Source organism: Onychostruthus taczanowskii, unplaced genomic scaffold (genome assembly GCF_017590055.1).
Source record: "Onychostruthus taczanowskii isolate IOZ18803 unplaced genomic scaffold, ASM1759005v1 scaffold2, whole genome shotgun sequence".
NCBI classification, from domain to species: domain Eukaryota; kingdom Metazoa; phylum Chordata; class Aves; order Passeriformes; family Passeridae; genus Onychostruthus; species Onychostruthus taczanowskii.
Window position 1 is genome coordinate 7,684,200 of NW_024499239.1, and position 19,353 is coordinate 7,703,552.

At 37.5% G+C, this 19,353-nt stretch overlaps 1 protein-coding gene across 2 annotated transcripts in view; it reads left to right on the top strand.

The window, feature by feature from the left end:
* The window catches only part of PDS5A (PDS5 cohesin associated factor A), a 77,974-nt gene that overhangs the window by 50,419 nt on the left and 8,202 nt on the right, over positions 1-19,353 (top strand). For both annotated transcript variants that reach the window (XM_041402688.1, XM_041402689.1), the window contains exons 14-29: positions 484-565; positions 1,304-1,352; positions 1,480-1,619; positions 2,648-2,763; positions 3,464-3,569; positions 4,437-4,597; positions 7,249-7,372; positions 8,506-8,664; positions 8,937-9,005; positions 9,627-9,763; positions 10,438-10,561; positions 10,864-11,068; positions 11,560-11,674; positions 14,648-14,780; positions 15,395-15,514; positions 16,593-16,655. In XM_041402688.1, the coding sequence (XP_041258622.1) occupies positions 484-565; positions 1,304-1,352; positions 1,480-1,619; positions 2,648-2,763; positions 3,464-3,569; positions 4,437-4,597; positions 7,249-7,372; positions 8,506-8,664; positions 8,937-9,005; positions 9,627-9,763; positions 10,438-10,561; positions 10,864-11,068; positions 11,560-11,674; positions 14,648-14,780; positions 15,395-15,514; positions 16,593-16,655 (1,903 nt within the window). The remainder of the gene's footprint in view (positions 1-483; positions 566-1,303; positions 1,353-1,479; positions 1,620-2,647; positions 2,764-3,463; positions 3,570-4,436; positions 4,598-7,248; positions 7,373-8,505; positions 8,665-8,936; positions 9,006-9,626; positions 9,764-10,437; positions 10,562-10,863; positions 11,069-11,559; positions 11,675-14,647; positions 14,781-15,394; positions 15,515-16,592; positions 16,656-19,353) is intronic.

Sequence of the window (19,353 nt, forward strand, 5' to 3'; positions counted from 1 at the left end):
AACCCTACATGTCCATTAGACAAGAGGATCCGTTGATATTTGAGAAGAGCAGGTTTATCCCTTCATTTTCCTGCGGACTTAAAAGTGTGCAAGTGATGACTTATAGGTTTGCTCTCTATTAGGAACCATGATGAAGGTGTCTAACTGAATTCTGGTTGATGGTGAACTGTTATTTGTTTGGGTGGTTGTAAGAAATAATACAGGTGTCCTGCATATGTTAAATTGTTAAATTGATCCTAGAAGAATAAGAGAGATGATGCTCTGTAAAAAGAGAAAATCAGTTCCACCTAGTTTTCAACACTTATTTTTAATATTTGGTAGGTTTTGATTATACCTAACAGGTGTTACACTTAATAAATAATTTTTTAAAATAAATTAATTTAATAAATTTATTTTTAATACATTTACAGTCTTGTTTATTAAAACATCCAGCATGTTTTTCTCATGAAGAAGCTTTTCTTTTCTTGTTTACCATTTTTGCAGAGCACTGAATGAGATGTGGAAGTGCCAGAACATGCTAAGGAGTCATGTACGAGAATTGCTGGATTTGCATAAGCAGCCCACTGTACGGTTTTGAAAATATTTATACTTTATCCAGTGGATCTGTGGGACTGATTTACTGGGGGGTTTTAATACTGCGTTATTGATTAAATGTAACTTCATTATTCGTTCATTTCTGTATGTACACAACATTCCATTCTCACAAAGTAAAGTTGCTTTCTGTAATGCCTGAAGGTATATGACCTCCTTCTGTTGATCATTCTTTTGTAGTACTGCTCAAGAGCTTTGGAACAAGTTTTAAAAGTTTCAAAGGTTTTTGTTTGCTTTTGACAAAACTTTTTCTTTCTCACTTTCCGAGAGATTTTGAAAATGGAATACGTTGTAACATAAAACAGTGATTTCTTCACTGGTTAGAAAAAACAATTTTTTAAGTATTTGTACTGGAATTTTGCTAGTAGAAATTTTAAATACAAGGGCATTACTTTGAGGTTTTGTTGAGAGAGTGGGTTTGTGGGAATTTCCTGTTTTGGTGGGTACTGGGGACTTTTTCGTGATTTTGATCTGTTATGTGAATTAATGAATTTTTGCAGTTCTTTGATGTTACAAGAAGATTTTTCACCTTTCTGTGTAGTAGCTGCTCATGATAGTTACATTAGTCTAGTATCTATTTTTAAAACAAAAACATAAACCATAAGATTCAGGAGTAGAAAGTAGTGCTGCAGAAGACTAAGAAATCACCTTAAAGGTATTTTATAAAGGAGATATTGCTGATTTGTTTGTCTCTTTTTGCTGTTGTCCTCAGTCAGAAGCAAACAGTGCTGCCATGTTTGGAAAGCTGATGACCATAGCAAGTAAGTATTAATAACTTTCTATAAACATTCTATAAACTACTACAGCATTCCTGGAGGCTATTTCTGTGAATCTTGGCCTGCTGAAGTTGCAAAATCATCTCATGTTAAACTGTTTTTCATCATACAGAAAACCTTCCAGATCCTGGAAAAGCACAAGATTTTGTGAAGAAATTCAATCAGGTTTTGGGTGATGATGAGAAACTTCGGTCCCAGCTTGAACTGTTAATTAGCCCTACATGTTCTTGTAAACAGGCAGATGTCTGTGTGGTAAGGAAATAGAAAAGCAATCTTCTATACCATAAATATTTGCACTTAAAACTGCTACCTGGAATTAATGGTCACCTTAGTTACCTAAACATGATTTTTAAATGCTTCCAATTTTCAAAAAATGCCTTTTTGATTAACCCGTAGAGATTAGGGAAAAGGTAATTGCAGTCATTGTCTTAAGAAAACACTAGCTTCATTCCTTCCTGGGATTATAAGCATCAAGCATAATGTCCAAAAGACCAATTTATTTTTCCAAAATACTTTATTTCAAGTGCTTGTTTTGTGGTTTTAGGGTACCCAAACAGTCTTCTCATGCTGATTCAGCTTTCAAGTACCAGCAAGTCATCTGTTACCATCTGCATATTATTAATTTATTTTTCATCCTAGAATAGTATTTTGAGATCACTCTTTTTTTTCCGTCATGTTATTTAACCTCTTTGATGAAAATACCCACCTTGATATTAAATTGTAATTTTCCAGAGTCCACCAACCATCACAGATTTTTAATTTTTTTTAATGGTCTTAGGCAAAATAAGTAATTTCATTGACAGGAATTAAAGATCACAAAGAGCATTTACAAACAGACGTGAACTTCTTGGGTTTTGTCTAATGGCTCAGAAGTTTTACAGGGAAGGGAGCAGGACAGTTTTTTCATTGTTAGGAAATCTCAGTGTACTACAGGGTTACCCACAGTTTTCTGGATTACGCTTGACGACAGACATACACATTCTGTGCACTGCACTTCACTCTTCTTTAAATCTATTTTGAATCTGGGCTGCAATTCTTAAGAACCCCTGAAGAGCTCTAACTAGAATGATATTTAAATAGTTTTGTAAAGTATGTCTGCTTTGAGTATAACATGATCGAGAGAGGCATGGCGATACCAACAGCCTCCCCCTTAAAAACATTTCACTGATTATATAGACAATCTCTGTGGTAAAAAAAAGTGACTATATTTAGCTTACTGAACATGTTAAAGAATTTAGTAAAATGGGTGTAATTCTTGTTTGTATCTAATGTTCTTGTAGAGGGAGATAGCCCGGAAACTTGCAAATCCTAAGCAGCCAACAAATCCGTTTCTGGAAATGGTCAAATTTCTTTTGGAAAGAATTGCCCCTGTACATATTGACTCAGAAGCCATTAGGTAAGTTTGAAAGATCATGAACAATTGACTCAGGAATGATTAAAATATGCTAGAAATAGCAAAAGAAAAAATAACTTTCTTGGTGTTTAAATTGGTCTGTCCTAGCACTGTGTGGGTGAGTTTTAAATCAAAATTATGTAGATGTATTCATTCCCAGCAGCCTAGAGGATGCAACTTCTTTTGATGCTGCTTTGCTGCGCTATCTGTAAAATTATTTTAAAAATGTAGCAGTTCATGGTGAAAATTCTATTTGTGGGGCTTCAGGTGAAAACTGTGAGCATAATTTTTGCATGGTTAACTGCAGCACAGTCTTCCATATAGCATCTGAATTAATTAGCTTTTGTGGGATTGTGTAAGAGAATGTTTTGATTTCTTTTGAGACTTGTCTGGCAACCTAATTACAATTCTGAAACTTGTGCAAGTATGTGTTGATCTAATGCCACCAGCATGGTGGGGGGTTTTTTGGATGGATTTTTTTTTCCCCCTGAAGAATTCATTTTGCAGAAAGTGCAATTAGAAGGAAAAGGACTAATGTAATAGCTTTAAAATAGCAAAAACTAAACAGCAATGTCAACACCACCCCCAAGGACTGTTGCTTTCCCTTTGTGTGTTGTGAAAACTAAGCAGTCTTGCTTTTATCTCCAGCCTTTAACATTGTTATACTTACTCATTTGTTCCTTCTTTGTGTTTCTCATTTCAGTGCACTAGTAAAACTAATGAATAAATCCATAGAGGGGACAGCTGATGATGAAGAGGAGGGTGTAAGTCCTGATACTGCTATTCGTGCAGGGCTTGAACTTCTCAAGGTAATCTACATTAATGCAGCTGTAATGGAAGGGGCAAAAGTGGCATGAGTAACGAATTAGTGTTAGCATGAATTTAGTAGTTATTACTTAGATAATTACTTTTTTAATATATGAAACTGCTTAGTAATACTCACTTGAAAGAAGAATAATGGAATAGATGGTTTGTTGGAAGAAGTATGTTTTGGAAAGGGTGCCAGGTGTTGAAATGTATGTGTTAAAGCAGAAATTGGTTTCTGCTTAGAGAAGTAGTAGAGAAAATGGTGTAGAGGTAAAGTGAGAGGAAGAGAAACAGGGAAACTGGGAGAGAAACCTTCTCTGGGCGGTGTATGACACTGGCAGGACAGCAAGCAGTTAGCTCAAGAGCCACGTTATTTAGCGAGAAAAAGGGAACTTGTGTTCAGTGGTGCTGAGAAGTGGAAGGGGGAGAAAGAAGGATTTGAAATATCTGGAAAACAGTTGCCCATGTTTTTTTACTTTCTGCTCAGGGCCTAGAGATTCTGGAGAAATTAAAATTTCAATCCAGTTAAATTAGGTTGAAAATAAGTGTTCTTAAATAGATTGCAATGTAGACAAATACTCTTGAATAAGTGTTCGTTTGAAGAAATGTGGTTTTATATATTCAAATAATGTAGTATCTTACAACATATTTGGAGGACAGGAGGACCTGAAAAGCAAAATTTACATGAATTTATTTGAAAATTTATATGTGATCTTCTCCACGGTGCAGTTATTGAATGTAATAGTTTTGTATGGGCATGTAACAGCTATTTGTGGTGATGGTAATGCCCATAAACAGCCATCATTTTGTTGTTCTGATAATTCATTTACTATGAATAAATATACCTTTGTTTTAATGTGTGTCTGCAGGTTCTGTCCTTTACACATCCTACCTCGTTCCACTCTGCAGAGACCTATGAGTCTCTACTGCAGTGCCTCAGGATGGAAGATGATAAGGTAGCTGAGGCAGCCATACAGATTTTCAGAAACACGGGTCACAAAATAGAAACAGACTTGCCACAGATAAGATCGTGAGTATCGTTACATTCTGCTTTTCATATCTGGAATTCTGCCTCTTGATAGTTTATTCAATGTGTTGCCCCCATCTAGACTTGCTAATATGAGCAGCTTCTCTTCCATGATTTTGATTTCCTTCAGTACTTTGCTGTCCCTATCCCTTCATTTTTTAATTCTGTGCTGTTATACTTTTTATGTGTTTATCAAACGTGTTAGGTACTTCTTCAAAATCTTATAATAGAGACATTAAAACCAGTGCATAGCAAATCTTTTAGGTTACAAAATAAGCAACAGCAAAAATACAGCAAAGATATGATTACTTGGCATAATTTCTACTAATTTCTGTCCTTCACACAATTTTTTCTATCTTTGTAAGAAATGTAGATACAATCTCTGATATAGTTAATAGCTCTGTTTGTTATTAAACAAAATGGAAAGCAAAATCTAAAAGCAAGCATGAATTTTTAGCAAAGAATAATTGTCTGTCTGTAAGTTGTCATTCAATTCATGCTGTACTGCTGATTAAAGCTGCATAATCTACTAGGTATTCACTGACTATTAAATACCTTGTGAGTAACATCTGAAACCTTAAAATCAGCCTGTCAGTAACTAACTTGTCCAAATAATAAATCACATGTTTCAAGTTCTCATATATTGAAATATCATTTTGGATATTCCCATGCTAAAATTCATATTAGTGTACACTTCTAAGTTTGCTGTAAATTAAAGCTGTAACCTCAGTGATTCTTCTGAATGGGGATCAGATTTTGGGCAAAAGAAAAATATTACAAATACGGGTATATGAGATACATTTTAAGGCATTTGTAGGGCTAAAAAGAAAGAAGAGCCCAGCTGTCCTCATTGTGAATACAGTTCCCAGTATAGTCCCAAGGTCTTTGGTTCCGTACTAGAATTTAATCAATACTCTATTGCTAGACTATATCATGTTCTCTCAAAGGATCTGGTATTGCTGACATTTCTTTGACTTCGTGCCTTAGCCAGATATTGGTGAAGTTTAGTCTGGGAGATGTCAATTTAAAAATGTGACTGTCAAAGTGGAGGTAGCATCCTTGGCATGGTTTCCAGGCAAGTCAGGTTGGCATTCTGAAAAACCATGTCAGTGTTTTCACTTGACACAAAGAAAAAGACGTCTGAGGACAAGTTCCAGACTTCAGGTATTCAGAAATCTTTATCATAAATAAACTATCTGATACAATCAACAAGATAGTTTGTTTCAAGGGACCTGTTTGTATTTTCAGGTTTTTTTAAATGCTTCTGTGAGCAGGCTACTTGCTGTCCTTTGAAGCAGTGTTCACCAGCAGCAGCTCAAGTTATTCTTCCTTGTATAGGAAATGAATAAGGGGTTTTGTACCAGTTCATGGACAAAGACCACCATATGACTCGGGACCCTCATGAGAGCACTGGCCGTGCTCAAACAGAGCTTGTGGACCATGTGTAAACTTGTAGATGTAAACATGTAGAGGTGCATGTCAACATTTCAGGTTTCACCTCTTGCAGATTTGTGTCAGTTGGGGTGTGCTGAGGTGTGGTTTGTAACTGCACCAAGGCCTTGCAAATGTACATGTACTTAACACCATGAAAACTGTAGGTTAGGCATTGAAGGTTATTTTAACTGTAGGTTTTCCTGAATTCTGTCATGTTTTGGCTCTTAATCCAATTTGTGCAACCTTGGCTGGTTTGAGAAGATATTTTCTACTTCAGGATACTGTTAACATGTTTTTCAGGGTCTTTGGTTTGGTTTTGGATTTTGTGGGGGTTTTGAGGGAACTTGAGGTTTGATTCTTTCAACCCAGCTAGTTGCTGTTTAGCCTCGGTTGCTGATTTTCATTATGTAGAATGTGTCAGCAGGGTGCTGAATAATCCATGTACTGAATACTATAAAAGAGCTTTTCAAGGAGGCAGGGAGATTTCTGGGGATGTTTCTGTGTCCGACTCTTTCTGGGTGGTTTTGTTTTTTCATGTTAGTTGCTGGGTGAGTTGCAGGGTGAACCTCCTGAGTTAGTGTCTCAGGTGCTGAGCTCTGATGGCCCAGGCCTGCCTTCCAGCACTGCCTGGGCAGTGACACTGAACAGTCTGACCAGCCTGGACCTAGTATTGGGAGTGGCTCCTGCCCTGCGCTTTCCTTCTGTGTCTTCTGATCAGCAGATAGATTGCAGGAGATTCAAAATCTCACAGCAAAGCAATTGTTTGCTTGGGTATACATTGTGATTAAAAGTTCTGGTTATAAAAGCCTGTAAACACACTGATGTTCAGTGGTTATTCTTAGCTTTCACAGATTTTCTTCACCCCTGTCATTCCCAGGCTTGGATAATAAGTCCAGGAATTCACCCTAGCTGAAACTGTCATGTTGCCCGTACCTTACATTTGTCTTCCTAAATAGCTTTATTTTGATCATTATTTTCTTTCATGTTTGATTTTTTTTTTCCCCTGTGGGCTGTTTCCTTCTTTTATGTGTACAATCAGATAGTCAAGTATTGCTAAATACAGGTCCATCCTGCTTTTTGCTTTGTGATCTTTCCTGAATGGACTTCAAAGGAATACTTGATTTATAAGACAGTGATGATAGATCTGTGTGTGTGCAGATACTTATTTTTTTGTAGATTGCAAATTGCATTTTGAAGTATTCTATTTAATGTTCACACAGAACACTAATTCCGATTTTGCATCAGAAAGCAAAAAGAGGCACTCCTCATCAGGCAAAACAAGCTGTTCACTGTATACATGCCATATTTTCAAATAAAGAAGTACAACTTGCACAGATCTTTGAGGTATGTGTTGCCTTTTTGCTTTTAAGATTTGTTTCTGTTATTAATTGATACTAGTAATTAAAATTAATTCCTACTGTTTATTAACAGGTAACGGTTTATGAGGTCAGGAAGCCTACAGATGTATGGTAGTTACGTCATTAATTTTACAATAGCAAGTTATTAATATTTGTTTCTTAAAGTCACAATTAACTAATACTCTCATGTCTGATAGATGAAGATTTTTCTTTTTATCTGCATGGGAGAAGTAAGCTAAGTATGCTGGCCTGATCCACAGCAAATCCCATGGAGAATACTAAATGAGAGAAAACATTCCCTGCTTTCAAGCTGTATTAAATTACCCAGCTTTAAGGTCTTTACACATACAGCCTTGCCTCACTAAGGCAGTTGGTGCAGAACAACTTGGCTGTAAGCTCAGACATCAGTTTACTGCTCACTTACTGCTTCCTTAGACAAGTTATTAAGCAAAAAGATACTCTATACAGAGCAGTTTATTACTTCTTACTGTAGTCTTTTAAATAATAACATTATTAATCTGCACTTGTAAAATATTTTAGGTTCTTAATCTTGGCTGTCTTTGAGCCTGTGCGTAATTTACAAGTGTGAAAAGCTTTGAATTAAGCTTGCAAAGTTTGATTTCTGCTTATACTTCTGTGGGAGTGCTTGTTGCCTCCCTAAGATACTAGAATCTGATGCAGTGATGTGGGGTGATACAGGAATTATCCTGGTGACTGTTACCTGGAAGGTAAATACTGATGGCTAGTAGAAATGTCCCTGGTGGTTTCCAAGGTTTTGGCTGCTGTTTTCTACCATTGGCAGTTGGGATTCAGGTTTTCACAACTACTGAACAAAATTAATTCAAAGTTTTTTCCCATGTCACTCAGGTTTGAATGTGTTTCACTTTAAAATAAGAAGAGAATATAGAATTTGTTTTGCCCTTACCTTATATGAGATTTTTATTTACTCTGTTGAATAGGAAGTTGTATTCTTTATACTTCTGATTGCTAATTTTATTAATTCTTTTGGAAAAACAGTGAAATGCATCAGCAATACAGCAGTAAAATAAACTATTTTAAGACATGTTAATTTATTAACTGAAGCCGAATTTTAAATTTTTTAAATTTTTTCTTCCCCAGCCTCTTAGTAGAAGTTTGAATGCTGATGTACCAGAACAGCTTATAACACCCCTGGTCTCTTTGGGTCATATTTCTATGTTGGCTCCAGACCAGTTTGCTTCTCCAATGAAATCTGTTGTTGCAAATTTCATTGTGAAAGATCTCCTAATGAATGACAGGGTAAGATTTTTTTTTATTATTTTTTTTATTTTTTTTTTTTTTGTAAGTTCTTATTATGCTGTTAGCCTATTATGAACTCTGTGGGGAAATAGAGCTTTTTTGTGAAACGAATCTGTAAAGTAATGTTCTGTAAGTGGTTAGTACAGTGATAATTGCATTATAAAACATACTTTTTTGTGAAAGAAAGCCTAATCCATTACTTTCTTCTATTTTTACTTCTTTATTTTCTGTATGGATTGAACCAGTTTGTATACTTACATGAATTTCTATAGTCAACAGGTGAGAAAAATGGAAAATTGTGGTCTCCGGATGAAGAAGTCTCTCCAGAAGTACTAGCAAAGGTGTGTTATCTGCTGACAGCAATAATGTGTATATCTGCAATTAAAAGTTTACTTCAAGCTGTGGGGAATATCAGAAATCCCTTCAAGTGTTTTTGTATTAGTCCTATTAGAACATTATTGTTTTTGTGGATTATACACAAAACTGATAGAAACTGTGCATTCTGTTGTCTTCACTTCCTGGTATTAATTATTCAGAGTGTTGAGAAGATCAAGAAATTCAAAAGTTGTAGTTTTCCTTACAGGAAAGATGACTTTGACTTTACTGACTTGTAAACAGATTTGAAGTAAATTGAAACCCCAATGAATGGGAATCCAATTATAGCCATTTCTAGGAGCTTTTATCTAGTTGCTTTTACTTTTAATCATGTATCAAGTGTCTTGCATCCTTTGCAGATGCAAATCTGCAGAGACGGTGGACCATAGTTGTAGTCTCCTGAGGTCAGAAAGAAGAAAACTTCTTCTTTTTCACTCTAAATATTTACTGCTTCATTCTGTTCCTTTAAAAATGTACCAGCTCTAATACACAGAAACCTATGGGAATTTCAATTTGACAACAGTAGATCTTAGTAATTTACCAGCTCTGGCAAGTAAGTTGATTGTTGATTTGTTTGTGTGCGATAGGTGCAGGCAATTAAACTTCTGGTACGCTGGTTGCTGGGTATGAAAAACAACCAGTCAAAATCCGCAAATTCCACACTCCGGTTGTTGTCAGCCATGCTCGTCAGTGAAGGAGACTTGACAGAACAGAAGCGAATCAGGTCAGATTTTGTTCCTTGCAGGCTTGCATAAATCTTGTTTTAGAATTTCAGAGAATGTTGGTTCTTTTAGAGTGCTTGTGGAATGTTAAGGTCAGCACCATGTTGGCTGCAGATTTGATCAGAGTAGTAATATTAGGACTGGAGTGGCAGCATGAAATTGTTAGATACTCCCTTTCTTGCAATTGGCTAATACCTGCAGAGTTCCAAATTAGATTATTTTCCTAATAAAAGACATTGTAGAGAGTAGAACACCTGCAGAGGTATCTTTGAAAACAATTGAGTGATAAGCACCTCCCAAGCATGTTAGATTTTATCTTGGGTGGAGCTTCTTCATTCCACCTGTGAGGTAGCTGCATCTCAGCTTCATCTTGAGGGTGAAGGAAGGAAAGAGAAAAACTGTGGCAAAAACGTTGCTTTAATTTAGACAGTGATAGGGAAACAAGAAACTCGACTCATCTAATTTCATTGTTTTACTCAAGTAGAGGATTTTTGTGGGGAAAGTAAGGCACTTTATTTTTCACAAATTTGGTAGGGTTAATTTAGCTTGATGTAGAGCTATGTTACTGGGACATCATTGATCTTGCAAAAAGAAGAAATTGAGACATGCAGGTAATTTAAGGATAGTTGTGGTGAGCTGTGATTAATTATTTGGGGTTTTTCTCTGCCATGTTTAGTAAATCAGATATGTCTCGACTGAGATTAGCTGCTGGTAGTGCAATAATGAAGCTTGCACAGGAACCCTGTTACCATGAAATAATTACCCCAGAACAGTTCCAGCTCTGTGCACTCGTCATTAATGTAAGTAACTGCATTAGAATTGAAGTGACCCTTAATTGAGTTCTGAGTCCTTACGTCTGAGCTTTTATTGCTGCTGCAGAGTATATTCTGTTCCTCACTGCAGCTTTCACAAGTTATTGAAGTTTCAATTTCAAATGTTAACAGTGCTGCTTCTGTTCATATTTTTTAAAGTCCTCCTCATAATTCCACCTTGAATGCCTCTTTTTGTTATTTTTTGTGGGTTGTTTTTGTTTTTTGTTTATTTTTTTTTTTTTAAGACCAGGATTTTGATGGTTTCACTTTTATGGTTTGTGTTGCTGTAGGATGAATGCTACCAAGTGAGGCAGATATTTGCTCAGAAGCTGCATAAGGCACTTGTGAAGTTACTGCTCCCATTGGAATATATGGCAATCTTTGCCTTGTGTGCCAAAGACCCTGTGAAGGAGAGAAGAGCACATGCCAGACAGTGCTTGCTCAAGAACATCAGTATACGAAGAGAATATATTAAGCAGAATCCTATGGCTAATGGTTAGTATTTCACTAAAATTGTTAAGCATACAATAATACTAAACTGGAAGGAATAATTATTAAACCTTAAGCAATTGGCTTTTCTAAAGAAACACTTGATAAGTTTAATCTGTTTCCTCATCTTTATATTAGACACGTTCAAATCTAAATTTACTTAGTTCAGTATTAGCATAAACGATAAAATACTCCTCTGTACGTTGCTGAGACTTATGGATGTAAAATCCAGTGCTCTTATGGTTATAGTTGTTTTGCTCAAAAAACAAAATTTTGTGTCCTGATATTTTTAGGCTTTATGACCTTCTTCCTGAAGCAAGACCAAGTAGATTTGTAGCAGTAAAACATGTTCATTTTTTTTAATGATTCATTAAAAGTAAAGTCAGTAGGAAGAAAATGCAAGTCAAAATTTTACATTTCGTGTTTGAAAAAGTTTTTCATATGATGCATGTGTATGTGTATAATATAGAAGCAATTTTTTGTTGTTATTACTGTAGAAAAATTGCTGTCCTTGCTGCCTGAATATGTGGTACCATATATGATTCACTTGCTGGCACATGATCCAGATTTCACAAAACCTCAGGATGTTGATCAGCTTCGTGATGTCAAAGAGTAAGTGTCAAGTGATTCTAGAATTCTTATGGTGAGAATTGTTCTGCACTTGGAAAGATACAGATTAGGAAGAGGAAAAAACTAATTTGGAAGAAGAAATACTTGTTTTATCAGCAGTATCTTCCAAACCAGATTAAATGAAAAATGGAAATATGGAACACTTTAACCATGGGAAGAAGGCATCAACAACTGCTTAGCAGTGTATTCTGAAAGCCCAAATGGTAACCTGTAGTATACCTAATTAGTGAGTTGTGTGTCCTTCTTTTAAAGTAAGTAAAGATTTTAGAGTCTTGTCTTTGTGCCTAGGAATGTTTATAGGATATCAAGTAATGTTAGTTCAAATATTTTGGAACTTTTAAAATAGGGTGCTTCTCCAGGACTTGAAAACAGGCTGGGTAGGTCCTGCCTCACTGGAAACTTGTTTTCCCCTTCCTATGCAAGTCTACTAAAATTCATTCTAAGTAATTACTGCTGACCTACCACTTGCACTATACCTCAGCAGTGCAGGCTTAGTACTTCTTAATGTATTCAGCACAGATGACTGTATGCAATACCATCATACTTGGCAGGAGCTTGTTCTGTACTCTTTCCACATTCAGACCTTCTTGTGTGCCTCAAATAGTATTTCATATCTTAATTATAACTTTTTACTCCTTATGCCTTGCAGTGAATTTTAAAGTTTTAGAAAAGAGTTAACACTTCAGAATTGTTTAAGCATGTTGTCTCTCTCACCACACAGCGCTGATTTTAGTGTTTTAGTTTTTTGTTGTGTTAATTTTTGATTAAACGGAGCTTTGTTGGTTTTGGTATTAGGCATGTATAACCACATACTACAGTATGCATCATCCAGACAGCAGTTCTGTTTTGGCACCAATAGACTAGTTCAGATCTCAATGCTTTTTGCTCCTTCACTTCTCACAGTCCAAGTCTGATTCTTTCTCTAAATGACAAGCTTGGTGTGTTCTGATGTCTGAATTACTTGATTCACACCTGGTCAGACCTGAACTAAGTGAAGATTTTTTTACCTTACCAACAAGTCTGCATTTTGTCCCAGCACTCTGTGTTCCTGGCAACATCTGAAAGCATCCTCCAGCATGTACTTTATCCAGAATGCATGGGAACAAGTTCTGATTGGCAGTCACTGAGTTAATACTTTCTTTGAGAAGCACTTTCTAGTGTGCAGAGCTTTTTTGGACAGTCCTTTTATAGCTTTCCTTTGTTACTGAATTTCCTCCCTCATGTTTGTCGCAGACTGGCTGAACTAGCCAGAAGGGACTGCTCCAAACAAAGAAATACTCTGTAGGGGAATTTTGGCAGGAATACTTCTCTGAAGAGTCTCCTGAGATATGAGAAAAATGTTTTCCATTCAATGTGATTCAGTGTTTCTTTTAACAGCGCTGAATGTCTTAGTGTTCACTTTAAAGTGTTAACATAGTTGCTTGCAAAGTTGGAAAAACAGGCTTTGCAGTGTTTTGTAGGTGTCTCCCTAGTTCATCTTGGTTTACATGGCCTAGATACAGTGATGTGCAGTAAATGCATGCTTAGCAGTTCCTGAACCATTATCTGTGATACTTACTGTTACTGATGAAGTTTTTTAAGCTTATCCTGCAGGGGTTTGTTTGGGGTTGGTTGTTTTTTATCTTTATACTGTCTCAAGCATCTTTCTCTTCCTAATTCATGTTCTGAAATTACTGAAGAAGATACAAAGAATGCTTTATGTGACTGTGTTCCTCTAGGTGCATTTTTTTTTGCATAAAATAGCACTGGTATTTTGGACAGGTCTTGTTCAAAGTTGATAATTATTTATGTAATTTCATGACTTAGTAGGAAAGTCAAGCTATTGAATTTGACAAGAGTTAACTGGAATTACCAGAGTATAATGTGTTCTCAGTAGTAATCTTGGGGTAACACTGGATTTTGCAGAACCTGGGTCGGAGTGGTATGTTACTGGTCCTGTGTTCATCCTGTTCAAGTTCTTGAAAACAGTGTATACATGGATGTAAAGTTTTCTAACAGATTGATTTACTATAGCCTTTGTAGCTCTTGGATGCAAGTCAGACTAGAGACATCTTAGTTTCTTGAACATCAGATAGCTCTGTAAGTATTTTGATGAAGCATTAGCCTCTGAGCTTTTGAGAGAGATGTTCTTCATCTCTTTCATTACAGTTTGTATCAGGTAAGAAGGTGGGGGCTTTTGTGAACAGGGAATTTGTATGTCTTTCCGACTAAGCACTATTTTACCTTACAGGAACTGTTGACCCTCTAACCATATGCAGTGGTGGAGCTTGATAGCAAGTGATAACATGGATGGACCAGTTGGGATTTATATCGTAATTGACAAATTTTTAAAACAAACTGTCAGTCAGAATTCAATGTAGTCTCACTAGAAGTAAGCTAGAGCTAAAGAAAGAAACCTAGGAAGGCTAATTCCATTGAGTCTTACCTGGGAGAATTTTCCTCCCATACAGAACACTGGGAAGAATCTGTCCTGCTTTTTCAATCTTCTCTCCTATCTGAACTGCAGTATTAATCCACCTCGTGTGGATAACTGTCTAGTAGCAGCATGACTTGTGTAAGCCTGCCTTGAGTGTGCTCGTGGTCCACTGTTGATAAGGACATGGCGCTCAAGGTATTGATTACAGAATTTCATTTGCATGATGATAGCACCAGAATTCCTGTTTCTCTTCATGTGTGGAAGAGAAAAAAGGTGATTGGCTGGGCAGTATTTACAGATGGTAATAAGCACACTAATTTGCCAGGTTAATCAAAGGAGTACAGTTAAGACTGTGTGTGGTAAAGGTCTAGACTCTGTTTACACCATTATATGAAGTTATCTGTTTATGTCTTCAAATTGATTTTGTTTTCTTAAGAAAAAGCTGGTACAGCTAACAAAATTTTGTAAAGCTTTGCTGTATGTAGGAGATGTAGTATAAATGCTGGAGTGTAATTGCTTGTGGTTTTATGGCTTTTTAGGTGCCTGTGGTTCATGCTTGAAGTTTTAATGACAAAGAATGAAAACAATAGCCATGCCTTCATGAAAAAGATGTCAGAAAACATCAAGCTTACTCGAGATGCTCAGTCTCCCGATGAGCCAAAGGCCAATGAAGTAAGAAATGCAGTTGAGATTAGTGCTGGGTGATGAGCTGAGGGTTTCACAAGCACGATTTGCAGGAAGTCTGAAAGAACTAGCTCTGACACTTCTATGGTTTTTTAAAGACACTTCTAATTGCAAGCACTGTCTGTATGTTTCCAATCTCATTCTTGAAAAACCTTGCTGACCTCAGCCAGTATGTAATACCTGCATTTTTTGAAAGTATTCCTGCTACTGCCTGCCTTATTTTAACAACTGCCTAGTTTCTTCACATAAGTATCTTCTGCTGTTGGGGGCAGAAATATTGCATTATGCAGTTATTGTTAAACCCATTCGTTTCTAGCAGTGATGAGAAACTGTTTAAGGTGATTTGACTGAGCAAGAGCTTCAATTGTACAGCATAGTCATGTAAAGTATTACTAGGTTTTATAAATAGTATCATCTGAAAAATGAGGACTTCTCCATATGTTTGAAGGCCCAGCAGTATGATTAATGATACAATTTTTAAAAATGTCCTTAGTGGTGGTTATTTAAACACATATTTTAAACTTTTTGAACTACCGCATTCTTTTTACACTGTAAAAACAGTGAGTAATTCCTAAAGCATGCTTTTCTTCTTTTTTCTCCAGAAACTTTACACAGTATGTGATGTAGCACTATGTGTAATCAACAGCAAAAGTGCTTTGTGCAATGCAGATTCACCGAAGGACCCTGTATTGCCAACCAAATTTTTTACACAACCTGAAAAGGTAAATTTGTTCATTTTATTTCCAAAGTAATAAGGGGAAATACATTTTTTTGATGAGTGAGAGCTGGTTATCTCTGTAAGATAATGAGTGGGAAAATGCGTATTTTATTATCAGCAGTTAATTTTTTAATGTCAGCTCTGACTGTGCTGTCTGTATTAAGAAATGTTTGTAACTGGGTGAGAGCTAACTGGAATTAATGCAGGTATGTTGGCATGTATTGCTGAACCATTTCATTGGTGTGTTTTACAAGTGCATCTGAATGTTTGAGAATATATGTATTTTCTGACTGTATATCTGACTTAGAATGCAAATCAGAAAAAAAAAAGGGAACACTATTTTATGTTCCTCATGATATGTTGCTATCTCTCAGTAGTTTTTGGGCTATTCTGCTTGCTGTACAAGTTGGTCCTCTTATTTGGCTTTGGCAAGTACAGCTCTGCTGTCAGCAGTGGCACTACTGCTCTCCAAGAGACCTTGCTTCTGAAAAGTGCTAGGGGAGCACAAGTAATTCTCTGGACCAGACCTGATGTTTTAGTTGTCCTGGAGAATGTACTCGCTGACATTTTTTTAGTGCCCTAGGCAGTTTAAGCAAAATTTGTTTCCTATTTAATTGTGAAATGGCAGGTGCCATGTAACAGTGAGCTGGTGCCTTTATTCAGTTACAGGATTTCGGTCTGCGTAAACTGATACTCAGCATGACCAAGGTAACAACTTTCAACTTGTTTAGAGAAGATGGCACCTCTTTTCCTCTGTTAGGACTTCCCATTAAAAACGTGCCAGTGAACAAATAGGGAGAACAGTTTTGCATAATTTCAAAAAATTCGTGTCACTTTAGAAGGAAAAATGTTCATTCCTATTTTAGGTATGGCATACTGTCATTCAGTAATGCTCGCTGTAAATCTTCACCAAAATATGAGTTTGACCTCTCTTTATTAGATTGATTCATTAGTCAGCAGGTTGCGTGGTGTGAAGTATGTGTAACTCTTGATAATTGCATCTGAGAAGTTAGTTGAGTGTATATAAAAAAAGAAGTGAGATTGAGACATCAAATACAAACTAATTTTGTTTTTTTATTCAGGATTTCTGCAATGACAGGAATTACATTTCAGAAGAGACAAGGGTTCTTCTTTTGACAGGAAAGGTACTGTATTTTGACAAGTTGCAAGCCTTTGAATATTACTTGTGGTTTTTAAAATGTTCTGGACCGCTGTTAAAAGTTATATTAAGAGTTCATGTACAGTAATTTGTAACTCTTTTATTCGATTACATATAATTAATTCCTTGAACATACTACCTGATGAGTACACAACATCGAGGTTGTTATCTGTGAACTGGGGTACAGGTTCTTGATTAGTTTCTTCTACTACTGAAGTAAGCTTGGCGTACAGTTACACTGCATACAGAGAATTGTGATACCACTAGCATTGGCAGTCTTAAGTTTTCAGTTGTGATATTTTTAATATCACTTTTATTGCTGTTAAATTCAGGTGCAAATGTCTGCACTTTTGAACATCTATTTCAGGGAGTCCCAGCTGGCGTTATTCTGTGATTCTAACATTCTGTATTTGCAAAGCAAAGCACCTCTGGGAGAGGCTTTCCAAAACATAGTGCAGAGTTAGGTTCAGTACAACAGTAGGAGATATCAGAGAATCATTAAAGTTGGAAAAGACCTCCAAAATCATTGATTCCAGCCACTGACCAAACACCACCATATCAACTAACCATAGCACTAAATGCCTTATTGAGTATTTCTTGAATATTTCAGTGATGGTGACTGCACCACATCCTTGGCCAGTCTATTCCAATGCCTGACAGTCAAGAAATTTTTCCTGATGTTCAACCTCAACCTCCCCCTGGCACAGCTTTTAGCCATTGCCTCTTTCCTGTCTTTAGCTGCCTGGGAGAAGAGGCCACTCTCCACCTGGCTACAGCCTCTTTTCAGTCAGTTGTGAAGAGTTTCAAACACCCCCAGCTACCTCAGCTGCTCTTCATAAGACTTTGGTTCCAGACCCTTCACAAGCTGCATTGCACTTCTCTGGACTCACTCCAGCACCTTGGTGTCCTTGCAGTAAGGGACCTTGAATCAGGAAGAGGATTCAAGGTGTGGCCTTACCAGTGCTGAGTAGTGAGGACAGTCACTGTCCTGGTCCTGCTGGCCACACAGGCCAGGATGCCGTTGGCCTCCTTGGCCACCTGGGCACACCATGGCTCACGTTCAGCAGCTCTCAGTCAGTACTCCCTGGTCATTTTCCACTGGGCAGCTTTCCAGCCACTCTGCCCCAGCCTGTAGCACTGCCTGGACTTGGTGTGACCCAAGTGCAGGACCTGTCACTTTGCATTGTTGAACCCCAGTGGGCCTTGGCCCATTGATCCAGCCTGTCCAGGTCCTTCTGCAGAGCCTTTGGCCCTCCAGCAGACAGTAGTGCCACTCACTTGGTGTCATCTGTGAACTGACTGAGGGGACACTCAATCCCTTAGTCCAGATCATCAGTAGAGGTACTAACAGGACCGGCCCTAACACTGCTCCCTCGGGAACGCCAGTAGTGACCAGCCACTGCTGCATGTAGCACCTTCACCACCTTTCTGGGCCTGACCACCCAGCCAGTTCTTAGCCCAGTGAGGAGTGCAAGTGTCCAAACCATGCACTGCCAGCTTCTCCAAGAGTGTGCTGTGGGAGACAACGTTAAAGGCTGTAGTGAAGTCCAGGTAGACTACATCCAGAGCCTTTCCCCATCCACTAGGTAGGTCATCTGATCATAAAAGGAGATCACATTGCTCAGGCTGGACCCATCTTTCCTAAATCCGTGCTGGCTAGGCCTGGTCCCCTGTACACACCATGTGATTGCCCTCAAGATAACCAACAGATCATCCATAACTTTACTGGCCACCAAGATCAGGCTGACAGCCCTTAGATGTCCCACATCCTCATTCTGGCCGCCTTGTAGATTGGCATCACAGTGGCCAATCTCCAGTCATCTGGGACCTCTCCAGTTAACCAGGACTGATGAAAAATGATGGAGTGGCTTGGTGAACTCTTCCATCAGCTCCCTCAGCACCCTCAGGGGGATCCCATCCAGCCTCATAGACTTGTGACTGTCAGAATGGCTCACCAGGCCACCACTTCCTTCTGGATTGCAGGGGATCTATTCTGCTCCCTGTCCCTGTCTACCAGTTCAGGGGCTGGGTAGCCTGAGAATAACTGACCTTTCTGTTAAAGAGACAAAGAAGGCATTAAATCCCTCAGCTTTTCCCTTATCCTTGGTTACAATGTTTCCCTCCATGTCCACTAAAGCATTGAGATTTTCCTTGGCCCTCCTTTTGTTAATGTATTTGTAAAATTTTTTATTATCTTCCATTGCAGTGGCCAACTTGAGTTTTAACTGAACTATTATATATTTGTGTTTTATTTTTATATTACTTTTCTGCATATAATTATATAAATATGATTTAGAAATAATCACTATCTGTTTGGGGTTCTGTGATACAATTACAATGTTTTAGATCTTGCTGTGGCTGATGACTTGACCCGTGTGCTGAGGCTGAGTAGGCAACAGGAAGTTTTATATTTTGTCCCTGGAGAGCAGTCAAGGAAGTTTTCGTAACTGGCATGTCACATTCTTCATGTAATTTTACATTTCCTTAGAGGCCAAGTTAATAAATAAAGGTATTCCCGAGAAGAAAATATATTTCCCATGGGTGGAAATTGTGGTGGAGCAGGCGGGAGAAAGATACTATAGATGCTGGAAAACATTGGCTAGCAAAAAAAGCAACAATCTCTGTAGAAAAGGCTTGTTACTGGACACGTGTTCAGTGGCTGCATCATCCTAGTTCTAATTCTG